Below are 17,786 nucleotides of genomic sequence, written 5' to 3'. Positions count from 1 at the left end.
ATGGAAAGACGTGGTGAAGCCTGCTCCAGCTTGTCCTGCGCATCCTGTGTGCGCCACACCCCCTGCCCTGCGCCCCTTCTCTTGAGAAAACCACTGTTGCTGAGCCCTTTCGCATGTTCATCTTATTTGTGGTAAGTGGCTATGCATTCTTTTCACCGTTCTGTACACGAAAGGCAGCATACTACATATAATTCTGCACCTTACTTTTGTCGCTCGACTCAGAAACCTAGGAAACCACTCTGGTCCAAAGCAGAGGTGCCCAGAGGAACACACCAGGCAGGCTGTGTCCCAAGTCCCTCACCTTCACGAGTATGTAACTGTGTAGAATCATGAGGTTGGTGACCATCTCAGAGGGAATTTTGATCTTCTGGGATTTCAATTCTGCATACATGCTGAAGAGAACGTCATGTGCGTTGCGATAGTTCCCTTGAAGAGAGGTGACAGAGCGGCATTACTGTAGTCTGGGCCCTGAGGTCTGGCCATGGCTTTCCTCATACCAGAGGTTTTGCTAGTGATTTATTACCAGTAACTTACCCATCTCTTTACACAGGAACTTAGCAGTGGCTCTGATTTAATTAATGCTGCTTTTATGTGGTCAACCCCATAGGAAGAGTGGTGATATCCTCCTGCTCTGTCACTCTTCTTCAGGATATACACTTGACCCCAGGGGGCTGGGTCATGAATTCAGGTCCTTCCTAGTCAGCGCCCCCTCCCCACAGCCACCGGTAGGTTTTCCCTCCTGTTTGGGCAGCAGTGTGCTCTCTGCTTTCCTCTCTGATCAGTCTTTCCAAAGCCTCCGGCCTCCCCCAAAGCCCAGAGCCTCCAGGGCACACCCTCATGTACCCCCTCAATCATGAAGACTACCAGAAGAGTGCCTGCTTAGCATATGCAAAGCCCTGGCATGGATCCCCAGGACCCCAAAACTGAACAGCCCCCAAAAGGCAGTAAGGTCAAGTGTAAATTCTGAATTGACTATTTTCTATCAACAGTGAAGGGCAGAATCCTGGCCAGGTTCTCTCTGGGTCCTGAGTGCCTGGCACACATCCGACAGTCTGTGTTAGAACAACGCAAACTCAATAAAGTAATGATGGACTTAGGTGCCTATTTTCCAAACTTGTAATATTTATGTACATCTAAGAACTGACTTATAAAAACTAGGGGAGATCATAGACCAAGTCTCTCATTCAAATACATATTTACAGATCATGTCAATGACCAGAGGCATTCTGGAGATTCCATACAACAGTCCCATACATGATAAAGAACCAGATCTACTACACTATGGCATAATTATCTTCCCCCTCCTATTGTTCCCACACAGACCAGGGCAAATGCATGCAATGGAAGGAACATGCTACGAGCTGCAGGGGGCTAAGGGCTGCAGAGTAGTCGCTGTCCCAGAGACAGACACTGTGAAGTCACAGTGGAGGACTAAGTCCCACTGGTCCATATCCCCAGTAATGGTGAATTATTTTGCTGCTTCAAAACCTGAAAATGGCCATTTCCTTTCTCTTGGGTTCTAAACAAGGTTAGATTAGATTTAATTTTAGCCAAACTGTTGGGAAGAGATGGGTAAGAAACTTCCACTCTTTCCTGGGCAGAAGAGGGGGGTAGGGATTGATTCTACTTCCGGTTTGAATAGTAGCTCAGTGGAAGAACACAGGCCTACCTACCATGTGAGAACCCTGGGTTCCACCCCAGAATGTGCATGAGCACACATGCACACATGTACGTACAACATCAGTAAAATAAAATAAAAAAATATATGAGGGACCTACCTGCAGACTGCTCTTCTCTGGCAATTATAATGGCAGTCCGGGCAGCTTCTCGGTATTGTTTCAGAGCCATGTACAAGCGGAACAGATACTTAGCATCCTGACACACAAACCATCAGACAAACATTGCTTATTTCATTAGCTAAAGAAAGAAGCACCCATAATTTTGCATTTTAGGGAGAGTCACATTCATGTGCCTGTAACTTTGCGAATTTGTTTTTAAAAAACTAATAAAAGAATTAGCTCAACAAACATTTATTCAGGGGTTAATATGTGCCAGGTAGTATTTTAAGTATTTAAATGTTAACTCAGTTAAATCTTCAGGCAACCCGAAGAGGAATGAGTAAAGTCCTTGTTTTGCAGACGAGAAACTGCAACACAACAGGATGGGGCGCAGTCAGGGTTTGGGCTGTAGTGATCCGGGTTCAGGGTCTGTCCTTGCCCTGGATCCACAGCATCGCTCCCGGGCGTGGAAGCCAAATGTGTTCCTATACAATGCAACAGCTTTGTGACATCTTAGCACATATACATTTTCTCTGTTCTCTAAACTTTTCTTTGGCTTTTGAACCTTTTTTTTTGTGGGATTCAAGTATCTTTTATTATGGACCCATCTCAAATCAGCAGAAAGAGCTTCAGAGTTAATATTAACAGAAATTCTTACAAAATTATTCTTAAGTTACACCTACTATGTCAAGCACAGAAGGAAAAATCCAATCAAGGAAGGAAAAGGCATTCTGTATGTTTTCGCAGCAATGGTATGTAGTCTCACATTTTGTCTGGCTACTTACCCAACTCTTATCAAATGCATCCATTTAGTCTCTCAAGAGAATGGTGTAATAGTCAAGATTCCAGAAATTCAACACAAGAACAGAATATTAAAAGCTGAGAAAAGAAACAAATACACTATAAAGGAAAGCCCATCAGAATCACAGCAGGCTTCTCAGCACAAACCCCCAAGTCAAGGAGAGCTGGAATGAGTATTTCTAGCCCTAAATAAAACAACCTCCAATCCAGATAGATGTACCCTGCAAAACTATTCTTCAGAATTAATGGAAAAATAAGATAATTCCACGACAAAGAACACCTGAAGAAATTCATGACCACCAAACCAGCACTGCAAAGTGTTCTGAAGGACATTCTTGAAAGAGATAACAAGGACTGCAACGTCATGCACCCAACAGAATGAATTCACCAGGCAAGGCAAATAACTAAATGGGGGAGGGGACACAGGAGAATATGTGACACAGATCAGTCAATACACATCAGTTATCAAAGTAAATGGATGTAAATGGTCTCAATATACCAATCGAAAGAAACAGATTGGCAGAAGGGGTCAAGATACAAGACCCAGTAATACACTGCATTCACGAAACATATTTAACTAAAAAAGCAGGAGTAGCTATTCTATTGCAGACAAAGTGGATTTCAAGCCAAGACTGATCAGAAGAGACAAAAAAGTCACTACATAACGGAACAATCCAGGAGGAAGAGATAACAATCATAAATGAACATGCACCAAATACCAGCATACCCAACTATATAAAACAAACACTAATGGATATAAAAAATCAGATGAACACTAATATAATTGTAATGTACAAAACTCCACTATCACAAATAGATCAATTAGATAAAAAATAAAAACAACAAAAATTAGAGTTGAACCAAACCTTTGAACAAAGGGTCTTAGCAGATATTTACAGAGTGTTCCATACCGCATGAACAGCAATACATAGGACTTTCTCAAAAATAAGACCACACACTAGCTCACAGAACATGCTTAAGTGAAAGCAAAGGAATAGAAATTATCCCATGCATATTGTCAGATTATAGTGCGATGAAATTGGAAGTCAATGTCAAAAATAAACCATATAAACACATGGAAATTAAGCAACAGCCTCAACAACCAATGGATAAAACAAACAAAAAAAAAAAACAAAACCAATGCATCACAGATAAAAATGAAGAAAAATGTTAGCATCTACAGTTAAAGGATAGTGCTGATGAGACATACCAGAACTTACGGGATGCAATGAAAGCAGTCCTACCAGGGAAATTTATAGCAGTAAATTTCTAAACCAGAAGTACAGACCAAGCTCAAATAACCTAATATTGAACCTCAAGATTCTAGAAAGGGAACAGCAAGTCAGGCCCAAAAATCATATGAGGGAGGAAATTATAAAGATCAGAGAAGAAATTAATGCATCTGAGGCTAAGAAAATAATACAAAGAATCAATGAATTGAGTTAGTTCTTTGAAACGTTACATAAAACAGATAAGTCCTTAAGCCAACCTTATCAAATGGAAAAAAACATCCAAATCCATGCATTTAGGAATGAAAAGGGTGAAATCACACAGACTCAGCAAAAATCCAGAAGATCAACACTTACTTTGAGAACTGGTATTGTAATAAGATAGAAAACACAGAATAGACAAATTATTGGACAAAGCTGAATCAAGATCTGAAAATTCTAAATCAATCAGTATCAATCAATGAAATTGAAGATGCAATTAAAAATTAACTAGCAAAGAAAATCCCAGGCTCTGATGGATTCTTTGCTGAATTTTACGAGAAATTTAGAGAAGATCTAACACTGCTATTCTCAAACTCTATAACAAAACCCAAAGGGAAGCAATCCTTCCAAATTAATTCCTGGAAGCAAGCATTGCCTTGAAACCAAAACCAGAAAAAGATCCAACTAAAGAAGAGAACTACAGGCCAGTTTCTCTAATGAACGTAGATGCAAAAGTCCTCAATAAGATACTGGCCAACAGAATGATGCATGGAGAGCCAGTGATTAGGTCAGGAGGACTCCACTGTCACTAACCAGCGTCCTCATCTTGGGAATGGATTCACTATTGTACATACGGGTCTCAGAAAAGTGAGCCATACAAGAAGCTCGTTGCATGCGGTAGATGGCCCTGGCCTTCAGCACCAGCAGAACATGGCCATCATAATTTCTTAGTTTTTTATAAGGGACCCACTTCAGCTATCCTTTTTGGTTGTCATTTTTTCTTTTGAGATAGGGTCTCACTATATAGTTCTGCTATTCTTATAGAGAAAACATCAAAGATAATAGCTAGAGGTAAAGCTAATTCCATTTTAATTTTTTGGATTTCTGGGGCAGGGTCTTGTTATGTATTCTATGCTGGTCCTGAGCTCACTATGGAGCTCAGGCTGGCCTGGAACTCACAGCGATCTTTCTGCCTCAGCCTCCCAAGTGCTGGGACTGCAGGTGTGCACCGTCATACCTGGCTGGAAAACTTCCACTTTGTTATGTTTAATATTCTCTATTCCGCTCGAGATAATTATAAATATACATACATATATATATATATTTTTTTTTTTAATTTAAATTTTTAATTTTTTAAATTTTTTTTGCGGAACCAGGGATTGGACTCAGGCCTTTGCGCTTGCCAGAGAAGCACTTATTCCACTGAGCCATTTCCCTGGCCCCAACATAATTATATTTGATGTCACTTTCTGGGTTACTACAGCAAATGGATATGACGGGCAGGGGTCTGGTATTATTTAAGGCCAAAGTCCCTTGGGAAATCAACCTGGCCTTTCTGGGTCTCTGGCTTTATCTGTAAGATCAAAAAAATAAGTGCAGGGATCCACAGTCCTCTCACTGGGACAGGGCTTCACCCTCTTCCAATCTTAAGCTGAGTTATTCTCAACCCTGTCTCCTGGCATAGGATGAGGGCCAGGGCTGGGCATTCTCAGAGGCTGCACAGAGCTGAGAGGAGACTGAACTTCTGAAGGGAACCCCAGGGCCTTAGCAAATAATTTCTACTTTATAGTGAGTTCCTTCTATGCTTAGTATGATTTTCGTTGAGTTCCAAAAGTTCTGAAATATGACTACAGCACACTCTGACTCTCGGGGATCAGCGCCTAGTCACTTTCAATGGTCTCCTCAGATAGCTCCTCGATAACCAAAAACATCGGGGAAAGATGCTGCATGGTGAGGGTGGTTGTCTGGAGGGACAAGGCTCTGTAGCTGGCGGGATGACTGTTTTGGGTGATGATGTAATATCCTCTGCATGATCTGCAGCTACTCAGACAGTCTTACCAGATGGTATTGCAAAGGTGAGACAGGTAAATACAGGGCCACACAGAGGGACTGGCAGACGCGATGCGGGCACCCAGAGGGCACGCTCCCTACCTTGGGCATGCCGTCGTTCTCCCCCATCAGGTGGTCTATCAGCTGGCTGGTCAGCAGCTCATCTTTGGCCTGGCCAACCTGCTCCAAAAGAAACCCCCCGTAAGTTCAGCAACTTCACCCTAGCAAGAAGGGGCAAAAGATGCTCACCTGAGGAAGTGGAATAAAACCCACCTAAAGTAAAATACGTCACAATAAAGTGCCTGAGATACAGTACAGGCTCAGGGTTCTGCTTCATTCACATGTAGTCTTCACTGATAACATGTATCCTTAAGAAGCTTTCTCTTGGATGACATCAAAGTACCTTTTCTTTTGTACACAGAGAATATCCTTGGATGTTTCAATAAAAACCTTCTGAAGGGGCCAGGGAGATAGCTCAGTAGAATAAGCATTTGCCTGGCAAGCGCAAGGGCCTGAGTTCAATCCCTGGTTCCGCAAACAAACAAAACAAAACAACAACCTTCTGAAGCCTCCGGAGCACAGCCAGAGCACTAGAGTTGCGCCTTCTACAGCCCAGAACCCCGCTCCAAAAACCTGAGTCTGAAACTTTGAGCGCCAACAAATGCTCGAGGATTTTTGGATTTTGGAGCATTTAGATCTTGCAGTGAGTATGCTCAACTAGTAGTCTATACCAGTATTCTGAAATCCAAAAAACTCCAAAATCTGAAGCACTTCTGGTTCCAAGTGCTTTGGGTAAAGACATTCAACCTGTACAACAATAACCCATGGGCGCCCTCAGGGGCTCGGTGTAAAGGAAAGAAATGAGTGTAATAACCATGGGGGCCCAGTGGAGGGAGGCAGTGAGAACCAAGTGGAGCTGCGGAGAGGTCCCTGGCTTAAACATCTCAAAAATCAAACCAAACCAAAACAGCTCTTTCCTTTATCTCTGGGTAATTGAATATGATGGGGTAAAAGTTCTGTATAAAAACATTATAGCAGTTGACACAGAAGCAATAATAGAATGTCAATATTTTACAATGACTAATAAAGTAGAAAAGCCCCACTGAGAAATAGTTGGTCAGTTCCTCTGTGGACTTGCGGTTCTACTCCTCAGCAGTATTACCTAAGAGAAATGCAAGCACACACCCCCACAAAACTGCACACCGATGCTAATGAAGCATTACCCATAACAGCTCAAGGAGCGGAAACAGCTCTTCTGTGCAACTGATAAGCAGACAAGCAACATGCGGTGGAGTATTATCAAGCCAAACGAAGTCCTGACACAGGTTACAACAGGGAGGAATCTTGAAAACATGGTGAGTGAAAGAGGCCATACACAGAAGGCCACATAGTGTATGATTCCATTACATGAACCGTCCATGACAGGCAAATCCAGAAACGGATATATTAAAATACATAACATAGTGTGGTATTAGCACAAGGTCAGATTATGAAAACAATGGAAGCAACTAAAGAATCCCAGATAGAGAAATAGATAAACAGGAGCAGAGTCATTTTTAATATTCCACAGTAATTTAGTGGGGAAAGATGGCATTTTGATAAATGGTAGGAGGACAATTGGGTATCCACATGGAAAAAACAACTTGACCCTCACACCTAATACCATATACAAAACCCCATTCAGGGTGGGCAGAAGCCTGATTAAGAAAACTAAACTATCAAAGTTTAGTTTGCTAACACCTGGGAGGCAGGTGTGGTGGCACACACCTGTAATCCCAGCGCTCGGGAGGCTGAGGCAGGTGGATCACTGTGAGTTAAAGGCCAGCCTGGGTTATATAGTGAGCTCGAGGCCAGCCTGAACTGCATACTGAGACTATGTCTCAAAAAGACCAAAAAAACAAAAAAACAAAAAAACAAAAAAAAAAAAAAAAAGAAAAGAAAAAAAAGAAGTATCTTCATGACGTTGGATAGACAGGTATTTCTTAAACTGGACTAAGAAACAACAACTCTAAGAAATTCCTAAGTTAGACTTAAGGATGGAAGACTTAAGGAAGGCAACAGTGGAAATGAGAGTGGCAGGAGGAAGGTGCGCAGGAGCCAGGCTAGAATACCCTGGTTGGCATACTGACTAGGAGGTGACACGAGGGAGCTTTTGGGGGACCTGAGAGGGTGAGGATCTGTGAGGTTCAGAAGATACTGAGCTGTACACTGGACGCTTTGTGAGCTCACCAGATGCAAGCTGCACCTAAGGAATTCACATGTTCTTATCTTTTAGACGGGAAGGGAAGGAAAGGAAGTGATATGGTAAGTGAGCTCTGCTCTACATGACCCAGGAAAGTGGGTGGCAGACGAGCAAGATGTGGGTGGACAGATGTTGAAGGCAGATGATGGGCAGGTGAGACTCAGTGTTTGGACAACTTTTGCATACACTTAAATATTTCCAAATGCTTTTTAAAATACTGGCATTCTTAGAAGTTTTGTTACTTACAGTTTCAATCGCCATTTCTATTGCCATATTGTCTTCTGAGCTTGGGCATTTCAGGAAGTGTTTCAGCGCCTCAAATGAGAAAGGCACAGCAGTGAAAAACTTCAGACTGCATTTGTACTGGGAAAAAGACTTTCACATACGCAAAGTAATCACAGTTTGCAAAGGTCTTTTCATCTCAATCAGGGCTTGCAAGTGCCCAGCGGACTTAACATACACTGCAAGGCTAGGGACCTGGTTTAAAAAGTCAGACCGTTACTTCTCTGGACTTCTAAGGAGAATATTAAAATGCAAAAACAGTAATCATAACTTGTTCCTTAGCTGCCACTCCCTGACAGAGGCCACTGTGCACACGGGAGGGGGCTTTGTCCTGTGAGCAGCCCTGGAAGGGACTGTGATCCTCCTCTTTTGAGGTCAGGTACGGCCTTACTGGGGAGATGCGTGCAACACAGTGACAACGAAAGGAACCAATTACTTAAAGCCAGAAAGGTCTAAGTCCTGAACATCAGACCTGTGAAGAAATGAAACAGCTTAAAAGACAAATGGGCAGTGTTGCCGGCTGGTTTGATAGGCATGGTGAGGAAGCAAAGGTTTATGCCTGGGGATGGCCGGAAGGTAACAGTGGAAATGAGAGCGGCAGGAGGAAGGTGTGCAGGAGCCAGGCTGGAGGTTCAGAAGTGCAAGGCGGAGGAGGTGGAGGCAGAAGGGCCAGAGGGGAGTGAGGCTGTTGAAGGCCTGACAGGGAGTTGGGTGCCAGATACTCCTGTGGGTGCAGGAAGGACAGAGGCTCGGGCGGCTGACTGGCCCAGCGGGGTGTGTGTTCTTCTGGGTGCCAGCTAAGAAGTCTGGACTTTTCCTACAGGGTTGGAAAAGCATGTTGGGAGCTTGCAGGCTGGATTCCCAGGTAGATGTGTTTCCTTTGATTAGAGAGCTATTGTGTGAATACAGGGGCCAATTTTCAAAGCTGGGAGGTAAAGACTTCCGTCTCTCTTGGAAAAACAAAAATCACAAGACTTGGCATTGCTAGGTCCTGACTCTTTTTTTTTTTTTTTTTTCCAGATTTCATTAAAATTTATTCAACCTTATTCAAAGTGGAGAAAGATTCCCACCTGTTAGATAGGGTTCCATTTAGTTTCTGATTAAGCTACACATTAAATCTAAAGTAGCCTAATTTTTAGTAAATTTCACAAAAACTAGTCAAACTTTTTGACAAACAGAAATATGTTCAATACTATCTAATGGAATATTAAAGGCCAGACCACTGTTTTTCATGGTCTTGCAAAATGACTTTTTTTTTTCTTTTTTAAATGTTTTAACAATAATAAGAAAACAATAAAAATGATACAGAATATCAAAATAAGAGATTGGAAATTAACCGTGGTTGTCATATTGCATATTGTTTTCTTCAAAGTAGTTGTTTAGATTAGCAGATATAGGCATAGAAGACTGATCAAACAATGTTAGCATTAACTGTTTCTCTCAATGAACTAAAGGAAATTAGTAGTACAATTTTCTCAGCTAGTATCCTTCCTTTTTCCCAGTTGTTCTTTCCTTTTGAGCAGTTTGTGTCCTTTTCATGCTATCAATTGTACCTTTTGTATCTTTTTTACCCTTTTAGTTTCTTATACTAAGGAGATGATATGCAAGTCTGATTTATGTCACTTATGAGTATGGTCTCTGGGTCATCCATATACATATAAAAGCCTTGAGTTTGTCTTTCTTTATAGCTCAATAATATCCCATTGTATAAAAATATCACATCCTAAAAAAAAAAAAATCACATCCTTTTTATCCACTCTTTGGTCTATGGACATTTGGTTGGTTCCAAAATTTAGCTATTATAAATTATGCTACTATAAATGTGGATATATATATATATATATATATATATATATATATATATATATATATATATATATATATATATATATTTTTTTTTTTTGGTGGAACCAGGGATTGAACTCAGACCCTTGCACTTGCCAGGGAAGAGCTTATTCTACTGAGCCATCTCTCTGGCTCCTGGGTGCACATATATTGCTGCAGTATTATTTTTCAATTCTTTGGGGAAGATACCTAGAAGAGGAATAGCTAGCTCGAATGGCACCTTCAATCCTAGTTTTTTTAGAAATCTCCACAACACTGATTTCCATAGTAACTGTACCAGTATACACTCCCCACCAGCATTTGTAGGCTGACTTCTTAGGGATAGTCATCCTTTGTGGAGTGAGATGGTACTTCGGTGTTGTTTTAATTTGCATTTCTTGGATGACTAGATCCTGACTCTTGACCGGTACCAGTGTGCCTCAGGAGGGCAGCAGCTGCTCCTGCACACAAGATATGTGCGATTCAGCTGTCCCTACAGTGTCACACAGTCAGCAGGCAGCTTTGCCCCAGGGCTAAACATGCCCCATCTCTCGTGTGGACACTGCAGCCCCTGCCTCAGGCAAAGCAAATACTGGGGAAACATTGAAGGATGAGGTACAAGCAGAGAAAGGAAGCAAGGAAAACAGGAAACCACTGCAGTATCAGGGAAAGTGATTTGGGCTTGGGCTGGGTTGGTGGTAGTTAGAATGAAAAGGACAGGTAGGAGAGATTTTAGGAAGGAAGACAGTGACTGGTATGGGAAGGAGAGAAAGACTGCACAGCGGACACTGGGGGCTATGGCGGTGGGCAGCTCTGTGCCAGACCTCACGTCTCCTCAGTGTGCGGAGGCCCTGGGTCATCGCCAGTGCAATAACAGATAAGGTCACTCCGAGATTTCAAATATGGGTGTCTGGGATGATGATGGTGTTAAAAACAAGTATTTCCCTTATCATTCCTCGAGAGTCCAGGTTATGTTTTCTTGGCAAATACTAACTCGTGAGTATTGGCCGCACAGAAGGAAGAACTTTCCAGCCTGAAAATGTCTTTTTTCTCCTTCAAAGTATAAGGCAATGCTTTGGTAGTCCTCATTGGATGTGTCTTCAGAACCTACAATGGAAGTTCACCAAGTGAGAAGTCTGAACAGAACGCTTTTACCTTTTATTGCTAGCCTACAACTATGATCTAAGAAGGGGTGACCTAAAAACAGGCGAGTAAAAACTCTTACAGCAAGGACCGATGTTATGATTAATGTCTATTTTTATGACAAAGCATAGTCATGGTAACCAACTATTAACTCTGCTTCATCTTTGCTTCAGTCTGAACAGGGATCAGGAGAGAAAATTATTATGAGGCTTTTATGAGAATCCAGGTTATAGTTTGCCATTAGCCTTGGAAACCTTCATCACTCTTATTTCCTAAAACAACAGGGACCATTAAAATTATAAGCTCAGCCACAGGGCTGAGGATGTAGCTCAGTGGCACGAGTCTGCCTGACAAGTGCAAGGTCCCGAGTTCGATTCCCCATACCAAAAAACCAAAAGAACAATAGTCCATGTGTGTAACAGTCATGGGGGAAGAGGACACCCACAGTGGCCAAAGTGTGCTAGGTACAGACGGTAATCTTCTTCTACTAGCATTTTCTTTTGGTTTAGGGCTTTTAAATTTACGAAGCACAGAGAAGGGAGAAGCCCCCGGCTGCTAGAGATCCAAATCATTGTTGATGTTTGAGATGGAGGCTGGGGAGGTACTGAAGAGTAGTAACAGCCTACACCTCCAGCCCGCCAGACACAGAGTCTAAAAGACAAAGGCAGGGCCGGGGAGATGGCTCAGTAGAATAAGCACTTGCCTGGCAAGTGCAAGGGCCTGAGTTTAATCCCCGGTTCCACAAAAACAAACAAACAAACAAAAAAAGCATAGAATAAGGTGGAAAAAAGTGTGTGCTTTGGTGATGGGAGAAAAAAAAATCTATACATTTCCTTTCTAAAGGTAAGTTATATCCTTATGGATTTACAAAAACTTAAGTACTTTTGTACAATACTTATTTGTAATTTTAGAACAGAAATATCATGTCAAGCTAAACATCAGCATTGTGAACTTGCTTGTATCTGTACTGCTTCTTCATCTCTTTATTTACTTGAGCTATCTTAACGACTGCCCAACACATGTTCCTTTGAAGACGGACACAGAAATCTTCTCATGAATCCGGCCAGGGATAAGGTCACTTAGTGATTTTTAAAAAAGAAAGTAACACAAAAGGACAAGTTATTTGATGACTCTGTGTATACAAGGTGCCACAAACAGTCACATTAACAAAGAAGAAAGTCGTATAGTGATTACCAAAGGTGGGCAGAGAGTGGGCGGGGAGTAACTATTCACAGAGGACAGAGCTTTAGAGTAGGAAGATGAAGTCCCTGCTGAAGGCTGCACCAGCATGAATGTACGCAACCTAACAGAACTGCTGGGGAGCGAACCCAGGGCCTTGCGGATGTTAGACAAGTGCTCTATCACTGACCGATACCTCCTGCCACAGAAACAAGTAGTTTTAAATGGAAATTTTATGCTATATAAATTACATATGCCCATAAAATCAAAATCTGGACAATTGCAACTATGGGAAGAAAACCTAAAAGCAGGTATTCTCAGAATAAAAATTCTCTTTTGGATCATTAAAATATATATATATTTTTAATTTATGTGTTTGGTACAGGGTCCTGCTATGCAGCTCAGACTCGTAGTGATCCTCCTGTCTCAGCCTCCTCAGCACAGAGATTGCAGGTATGTGCCACCATACCTGCTTTTGGTGGCCGGCTCAGCAGGCCTGGGGTGGGACCAGTAGGGCATGAAGTACTGGGATCAAATTGAGGTCCTTGGGCTTGTCAGGCAGGCACTTAGACTGCTGAGCTATCTCCCAAGATCCATTAAAATATTTTTGAAAAACTTGAAAACTTCATTCTTTTTTTTTTTTTTTTTTGGCTGGCTCAGTTTGCCTTAAGGTGGGGACTGGTGCAGCATGAGGAGCTGGGGAGCGAACTGTGGTCCCTTGCACTTGACTGAGTTTGCCCAAACAAGTGCTTTAAACAACAGAGCTAACCAGCAAGCCCCCGAAAAACTTCATTCTTTTTATTAGTACGTATCTGTCATACATATTGATCATATTCATCACAGTGCATAACACATCTCAATTCTTTATTCCTATCTCTCCTCTCCCTCCTACGCTTCCTCCTCTTTCTACTTATACAAGATTTATTTCTATTTTTCCTTCCATTCTCTTTTTAATTTCCTTTTCGGATCTTTAAAATCTCTATCTATCTATCTATCTATCTATCTATCTCACTCTTTTTTTTTTTTTTTTTTTTGCAGAACCAGGGATTGAACTCAGATCCTTGCGTTTGCCAGTCAAGCGCTTATCCTACTGAGCCATCTCCCCGGCCCCTATCTCACTCTTAAAGTAAATTATATATATATAATTTCAGTCCTGGGGATCGAACTCTGGACCTTATACATGCCAGGCAGGTATTTATGCTGCTGAGCCCTCCCTCCAGCACCAGTAATAATATATTCTTAACTCATAATTCACTTTACCTGTACTTTTTTTGTTTTTGGCGGAACCGGGGATTGAACTCGGGCCCTTCTGTTTGCCAGGCAAGCACTTATTCTACTGAGCTATCTCCCTGGCTCTTCATAATTCACTTTAAAAATTTTTTAAAAATATTTACAGTTTCTAAAATAATCCTATACTTCCTATTATCTTCATAGTAAAATAGTGAAATCTTGTTTACATCTCATGGTTGATAAATAGCAGGGTTTGTGAAATCTGTCTTGAAATTCACCCCAAAGACCTTAGTTTTTGCCACCAATACTTTTCTTCATGTGGTAATACGACCTTATCTGCTAGCAGGGATCTTGACACGGGCAAGTAACACAGATGTGTGCTGATACACAAGTGGTGCTCAGGGACAAGTACGTCCTGGTGTGCACACCGTTCTGGTAACTGGATCAGAAGAGTCAAAGCGTCTGAGAGAACACAGGGAAAGCAGTGATATTTACCAATGATGTCTGCATAGATTTCCATTTGGTTGTGCTGCTGGGCCAGAGTGAAAGCTTCGTTGTTACACTTCGACATGACAAGGAACTGGATGGCAGAGCCGTAGTCACCCAGCTGCAGGAAAAACCTACAACAAAACGCTTGCATCAGATTGACTCTCACAGAGGACAAGCTTGTCATTTACAAAACAAAATCTTCCTGAACCAGAAAATAAAACAATAATTTGTAAACTGCAGTTTTGCATTATACATATACGTGTGACAAGCACACTCTCAAAAGGTGGCCGTAACAGTCTTTCAATTTAAATAAACCCTTGGACATAATTCCAAAAAACCCTCAAAAGAATAAATGTTCTTTTTGAGTTGAGGTATTTGACAAGCTGAGGCAGGGCCTTTCTTCTGAAGTTAGTTTTGGGGACTCCGAGGACTGTCTGGGTCACCTGGCCACCATCTTGGCTCCATCCAGAGACTGGGTCTCTCTGACGATGCTGACGGCCTTCTCCGGGTTATTGAGGTGGTCCAGGTAGAGGCGGATCACACTGTTCCACTGCTTGGCATTCTCATAAGCCACGACAGCTTCCTTGTATCTGGAAGAAATACTCAGTTCAGACAAAGTCTCTAAGCACTCCCCACTTGGTGGTGCTGGTGGGGTGATGTGTATAAATATTTGGGGCATTTCTCTATTGTACTGATGGCAACTTCTTTAGTCTAAATGTCTTTTACTCTTATCAGAAAAAAAAACTGTTGCATAAAAATAAGTTCTTTTCAAGAGTTTAAGAACAGCACGAATGCAATACTGTACTGCAGTTTTTACATGTGAATCAAAGCTTCTATACAATTTACATTTTACTGTTTTTTTTCTTTTCTAGTGATAAGATTATGGTAACAATATAGGATTATTGTGGAAAACAGAAAATACAAAATTCATAATTACAGCGATCTATAAAATAATTGTCATTTTTAAGTGACATACAAAAATCTCTGTGTTGACCTCTAGGGGGCGCTCAGTACTTCTTTTCAGTCTGGACAAATTCCAGCTCTTTCCTTTTTTCACAAGACATTAAATCTCTATTTCCCAAGGTTACTTTTTTCTAAAAGTGAAGGGTAGTCCTAAACTTTAAAAGTCTCTTAATAGATATTTACAAAGTTACTTCTCAAGGGCCACAGAAATGTACATTATTATCAGGTATAACAAGTGCACTCTGATTATACAGTTACGAAACTAAATCTTTCCAAATATGAGAGCACATTCTTATTAGAATTCGTGAGGCAAAACTTCTTCCTGTTCACAGAAATACAATCTCAAATTGTATTTCCTTCTCTGGAACTTGCTTTCATGTCATTAGTCCCTTTTCCTATTAGCGCCTGTACGGTTCTCAGTTGTTGATCTTGGCATTACAGCACTGCCATGTTTAGTATTGTTTTCCAGCTTAAAAGTGTACCGTCTCTCCCTAAGTCTGGAATACATGTTTCTGCACTTTTCTTTCCTTCTGCACTGTTAAGTCATCCTTCCTTGAAAAGTGACAATCATTTAACTCCCATTTCATACCATGTCATAGTAGAATTTCAATGTCCAGTATTTAACACTCAAAGAGAGACCACTGCCTCTCCTGGAGCACATAAAGCAAAGGCGCAAGTGTGAGATACAGGAAGATATTAAAGTCATGCCCTGAGGCCAGTCAGGGCGTACAAAGAGATCATCTGTCTTTCTTTGCTTTCCTTTTCGCAGATGGTTGTAAACATTAGCGGTTAATGTATCAAGCTTACACAACTTTACACGCCCTGCTGTTGGGACACGCGTGACCGTCTCATTGGCAGCTCCTACTGCAGACAGGACTGTCCCATGCTGCCTGATGGGACACTTGTGCATGTAGCACCTACAAGTGGCTCAGAGCCTTTGGCAGTGAGACATATGAATTATGGCCCCGCCGGGAACATGTTCCATTTGGATAAATCTGAGAAGCCACAAACCTCCCATCTGCTTCTTTAGCTTTGGCATACTGCAAGTGGATCTTCGGAGAAGAGACGTGAGGCAGAAGCTCGCCAACTTTTGCCCTACAAGGAAGAGTCAAGGAGAACGGTATCAACAGCAGCTGCCTACAACTGAATGCCAGGTTTTAGGATTTAAAAAACAACCATCATTATCTTTCAAGAATCTTGGCTTCTTTAGGTAAAAGTAGAAGTAGGAGCTTTTTTTCTCCCTACTCCCACTCACCCGAAAGTGGGAGGATGAAGGTTAATTCATGGATTCTTCTGGGCTAACAGGGTTTTCATTTGTTTTTCCCTAGTAACTTACCTCATCAGAACTTCCCTGTACAAACCAGCAGAATGTCCTGCTCTTTAGGAAAGAGTATTAATATGATCTTGTCTGTGCAGCAAAGCCAGAGAGGGAAGGTGGGTCTGGGTATAGACAGAACAGCAAGGAGCGAGTGTGCAAACCCCGACACACTCACTTCTATGCTGACGTGGAGCACTGTGGGCAGCCAGCCCTTACCAGTTCTTGCAGCGGATGTAAACAGATGCGGCTTTGTCGTGGTAGAGGCCCTTTTCGTACAGCTGGGCTGCTTCTGAAAATTGCTAAAACAACACAGAGTTATTAAAATATGGAACTGGGGATGCAGAGGACCTCCTCACCAGGTCTGCAGAGTGAGGGTTACCTTCATATTCTCCAAGATGGCTCCACAGTCTCTCTTCAGGATCCTGCTGGGGTGCTGGAGGGCTTGGTGCACGCCTCGGCGGATGTCGCCCATCCGGATGGACATCTGGGCCACACCAGCCAGGCACAGCTCGTCGTGGTCCTACAGGGAGGGAGCAGTGTCAGCACACGGGGCTCTAACTCAATGCCTGCAGCTCAGCTGCTCTGAAGGTTTCGGTTTGCTTCCTTTTTGAGGAGGTCTACAATTCTGAAGTAACAGAGTCTTTGGATTTTTTTAAACCAACTATTACAGTGTCCTAATTTTTTTCTTTAGGAGTCTAGATCTTTCACTTTTTTTTTTTTTTTTTTTTTTTGCAGTACCGGGGATTGAACTCAAGACCCTGCACTTGCCAGTCTTCTACTGTTTAACGAAAATATTTACTATCATTTGTGATAATACTGCATATGGTACTTGGCACAGTATTTTATATAAGTAGTAATATACTGGGCTATTGTAACACAAATACCATGAATAAATTTAGGGGAAAATCATTTCTCAAACAGAACATTTCTGCACCAGGCATGATTGAACATAAAAGCTTTGTTTATTTAGAAGTGTTTCATTCATTAAAGATAGCAAGCTGGGCACGATGGTGCATTCTGGCAATTCCAGCACCTAGGGGGCTGAGGCAGGAAGAGTTAGGGTTTGAGCCACGTTGGACTACATAGTGAGGTCCTATCTCAAAATATAAAAATAACAGTAATGATGATGATGATGAAGAAAACTAAAGCATTTTTCTATAGCTAATCTGTTCTAGTAAAATGCAGTTTACATAAGAAGCATGTTTAGTAGAGCTTTTGGTGATCACAGAAATGTGCGTCGGCCCAAAACATGATAGCTAACAGTCACAAGTGGCTAC

At 41.8% G+C, this 17,786-nt stretch overlaps 1 protein-coding gene across 3 annotated transcripts in view; it reads right to left on the bottom strand.

Annotated features, from left to right (window-relative positions):
* Wdr19 (WD repeat domain 19) overlaps positions 1 to 17,786 on the bottom strand; it is a 99,366-nt gene that overhangs the window by 11,740 nt on the left and 69,840 nt on the right. For all 3 annotated transcript variants that reach the window (XM_023702798.1, XM_004642638.3, XM_023702799.1), the window contains exons 22-31: positions 16,889 to 17,029; positions 16,726 to 16,808; positions 16,203 to 16,286; positions 14,672 to 14,818; positions 14,235 to 14,359; positions 11,182 to 11,294; positions 8,328 to 8,396; positions 5,942 to 6,019; positions 1,779 to 1,875; positions 302 to 426 (exon numbers count right to left, since the gene is read on the bottom strand). In XM_023702798.1, coding sequence (XP_023558566.1) covers positions 302 to 426; positions 1,779 to 1,875; positions 5,942 to 6,019; positions 8,328 to 8,396; positions 11,182 to 11,294; positions 14,235 to 14,359; positions 14,672 to 14,818; positions 16,203 to 16,286; positions 16,726 to 16,808; positions 16,889 to 17,029 — 1,062 coding nt within the window. The remainder of the gene's footprint in view (positions 1 to 301; positions 427 to 1,778; positions 1,876 to 5,941; positions 6,020 to 8,327; positions 8,397 to 11,181; positions 11,295 to 14,234; positions 14,360 to 14,671; positions 14,819 to 16,202; positions 16,287 to 16,725; positions 16,809 to 16,888; positions 17,030 to 17,786) is intronic.

Source organism: Octodon degus, unplaced genomic scaffold (genome assembly GCF_000260255.1).
Source record: "Octodon degus isolate 3935 unplaced genomic scaffold, OctDeg1.0 scaffold00158, whole genome shotgun sequence".
Lineage (NCBI taxonomy): Eukaryota > Metazoa > Chordata > Mammalia > Rodentia > Octodontidae > Octodon > Octodon degus.
The sequence above is the reverse complement of the archived record's forward strand: the minus strand, read 5'-3'. Positions and strand labels throughout refer to the sequence as shown.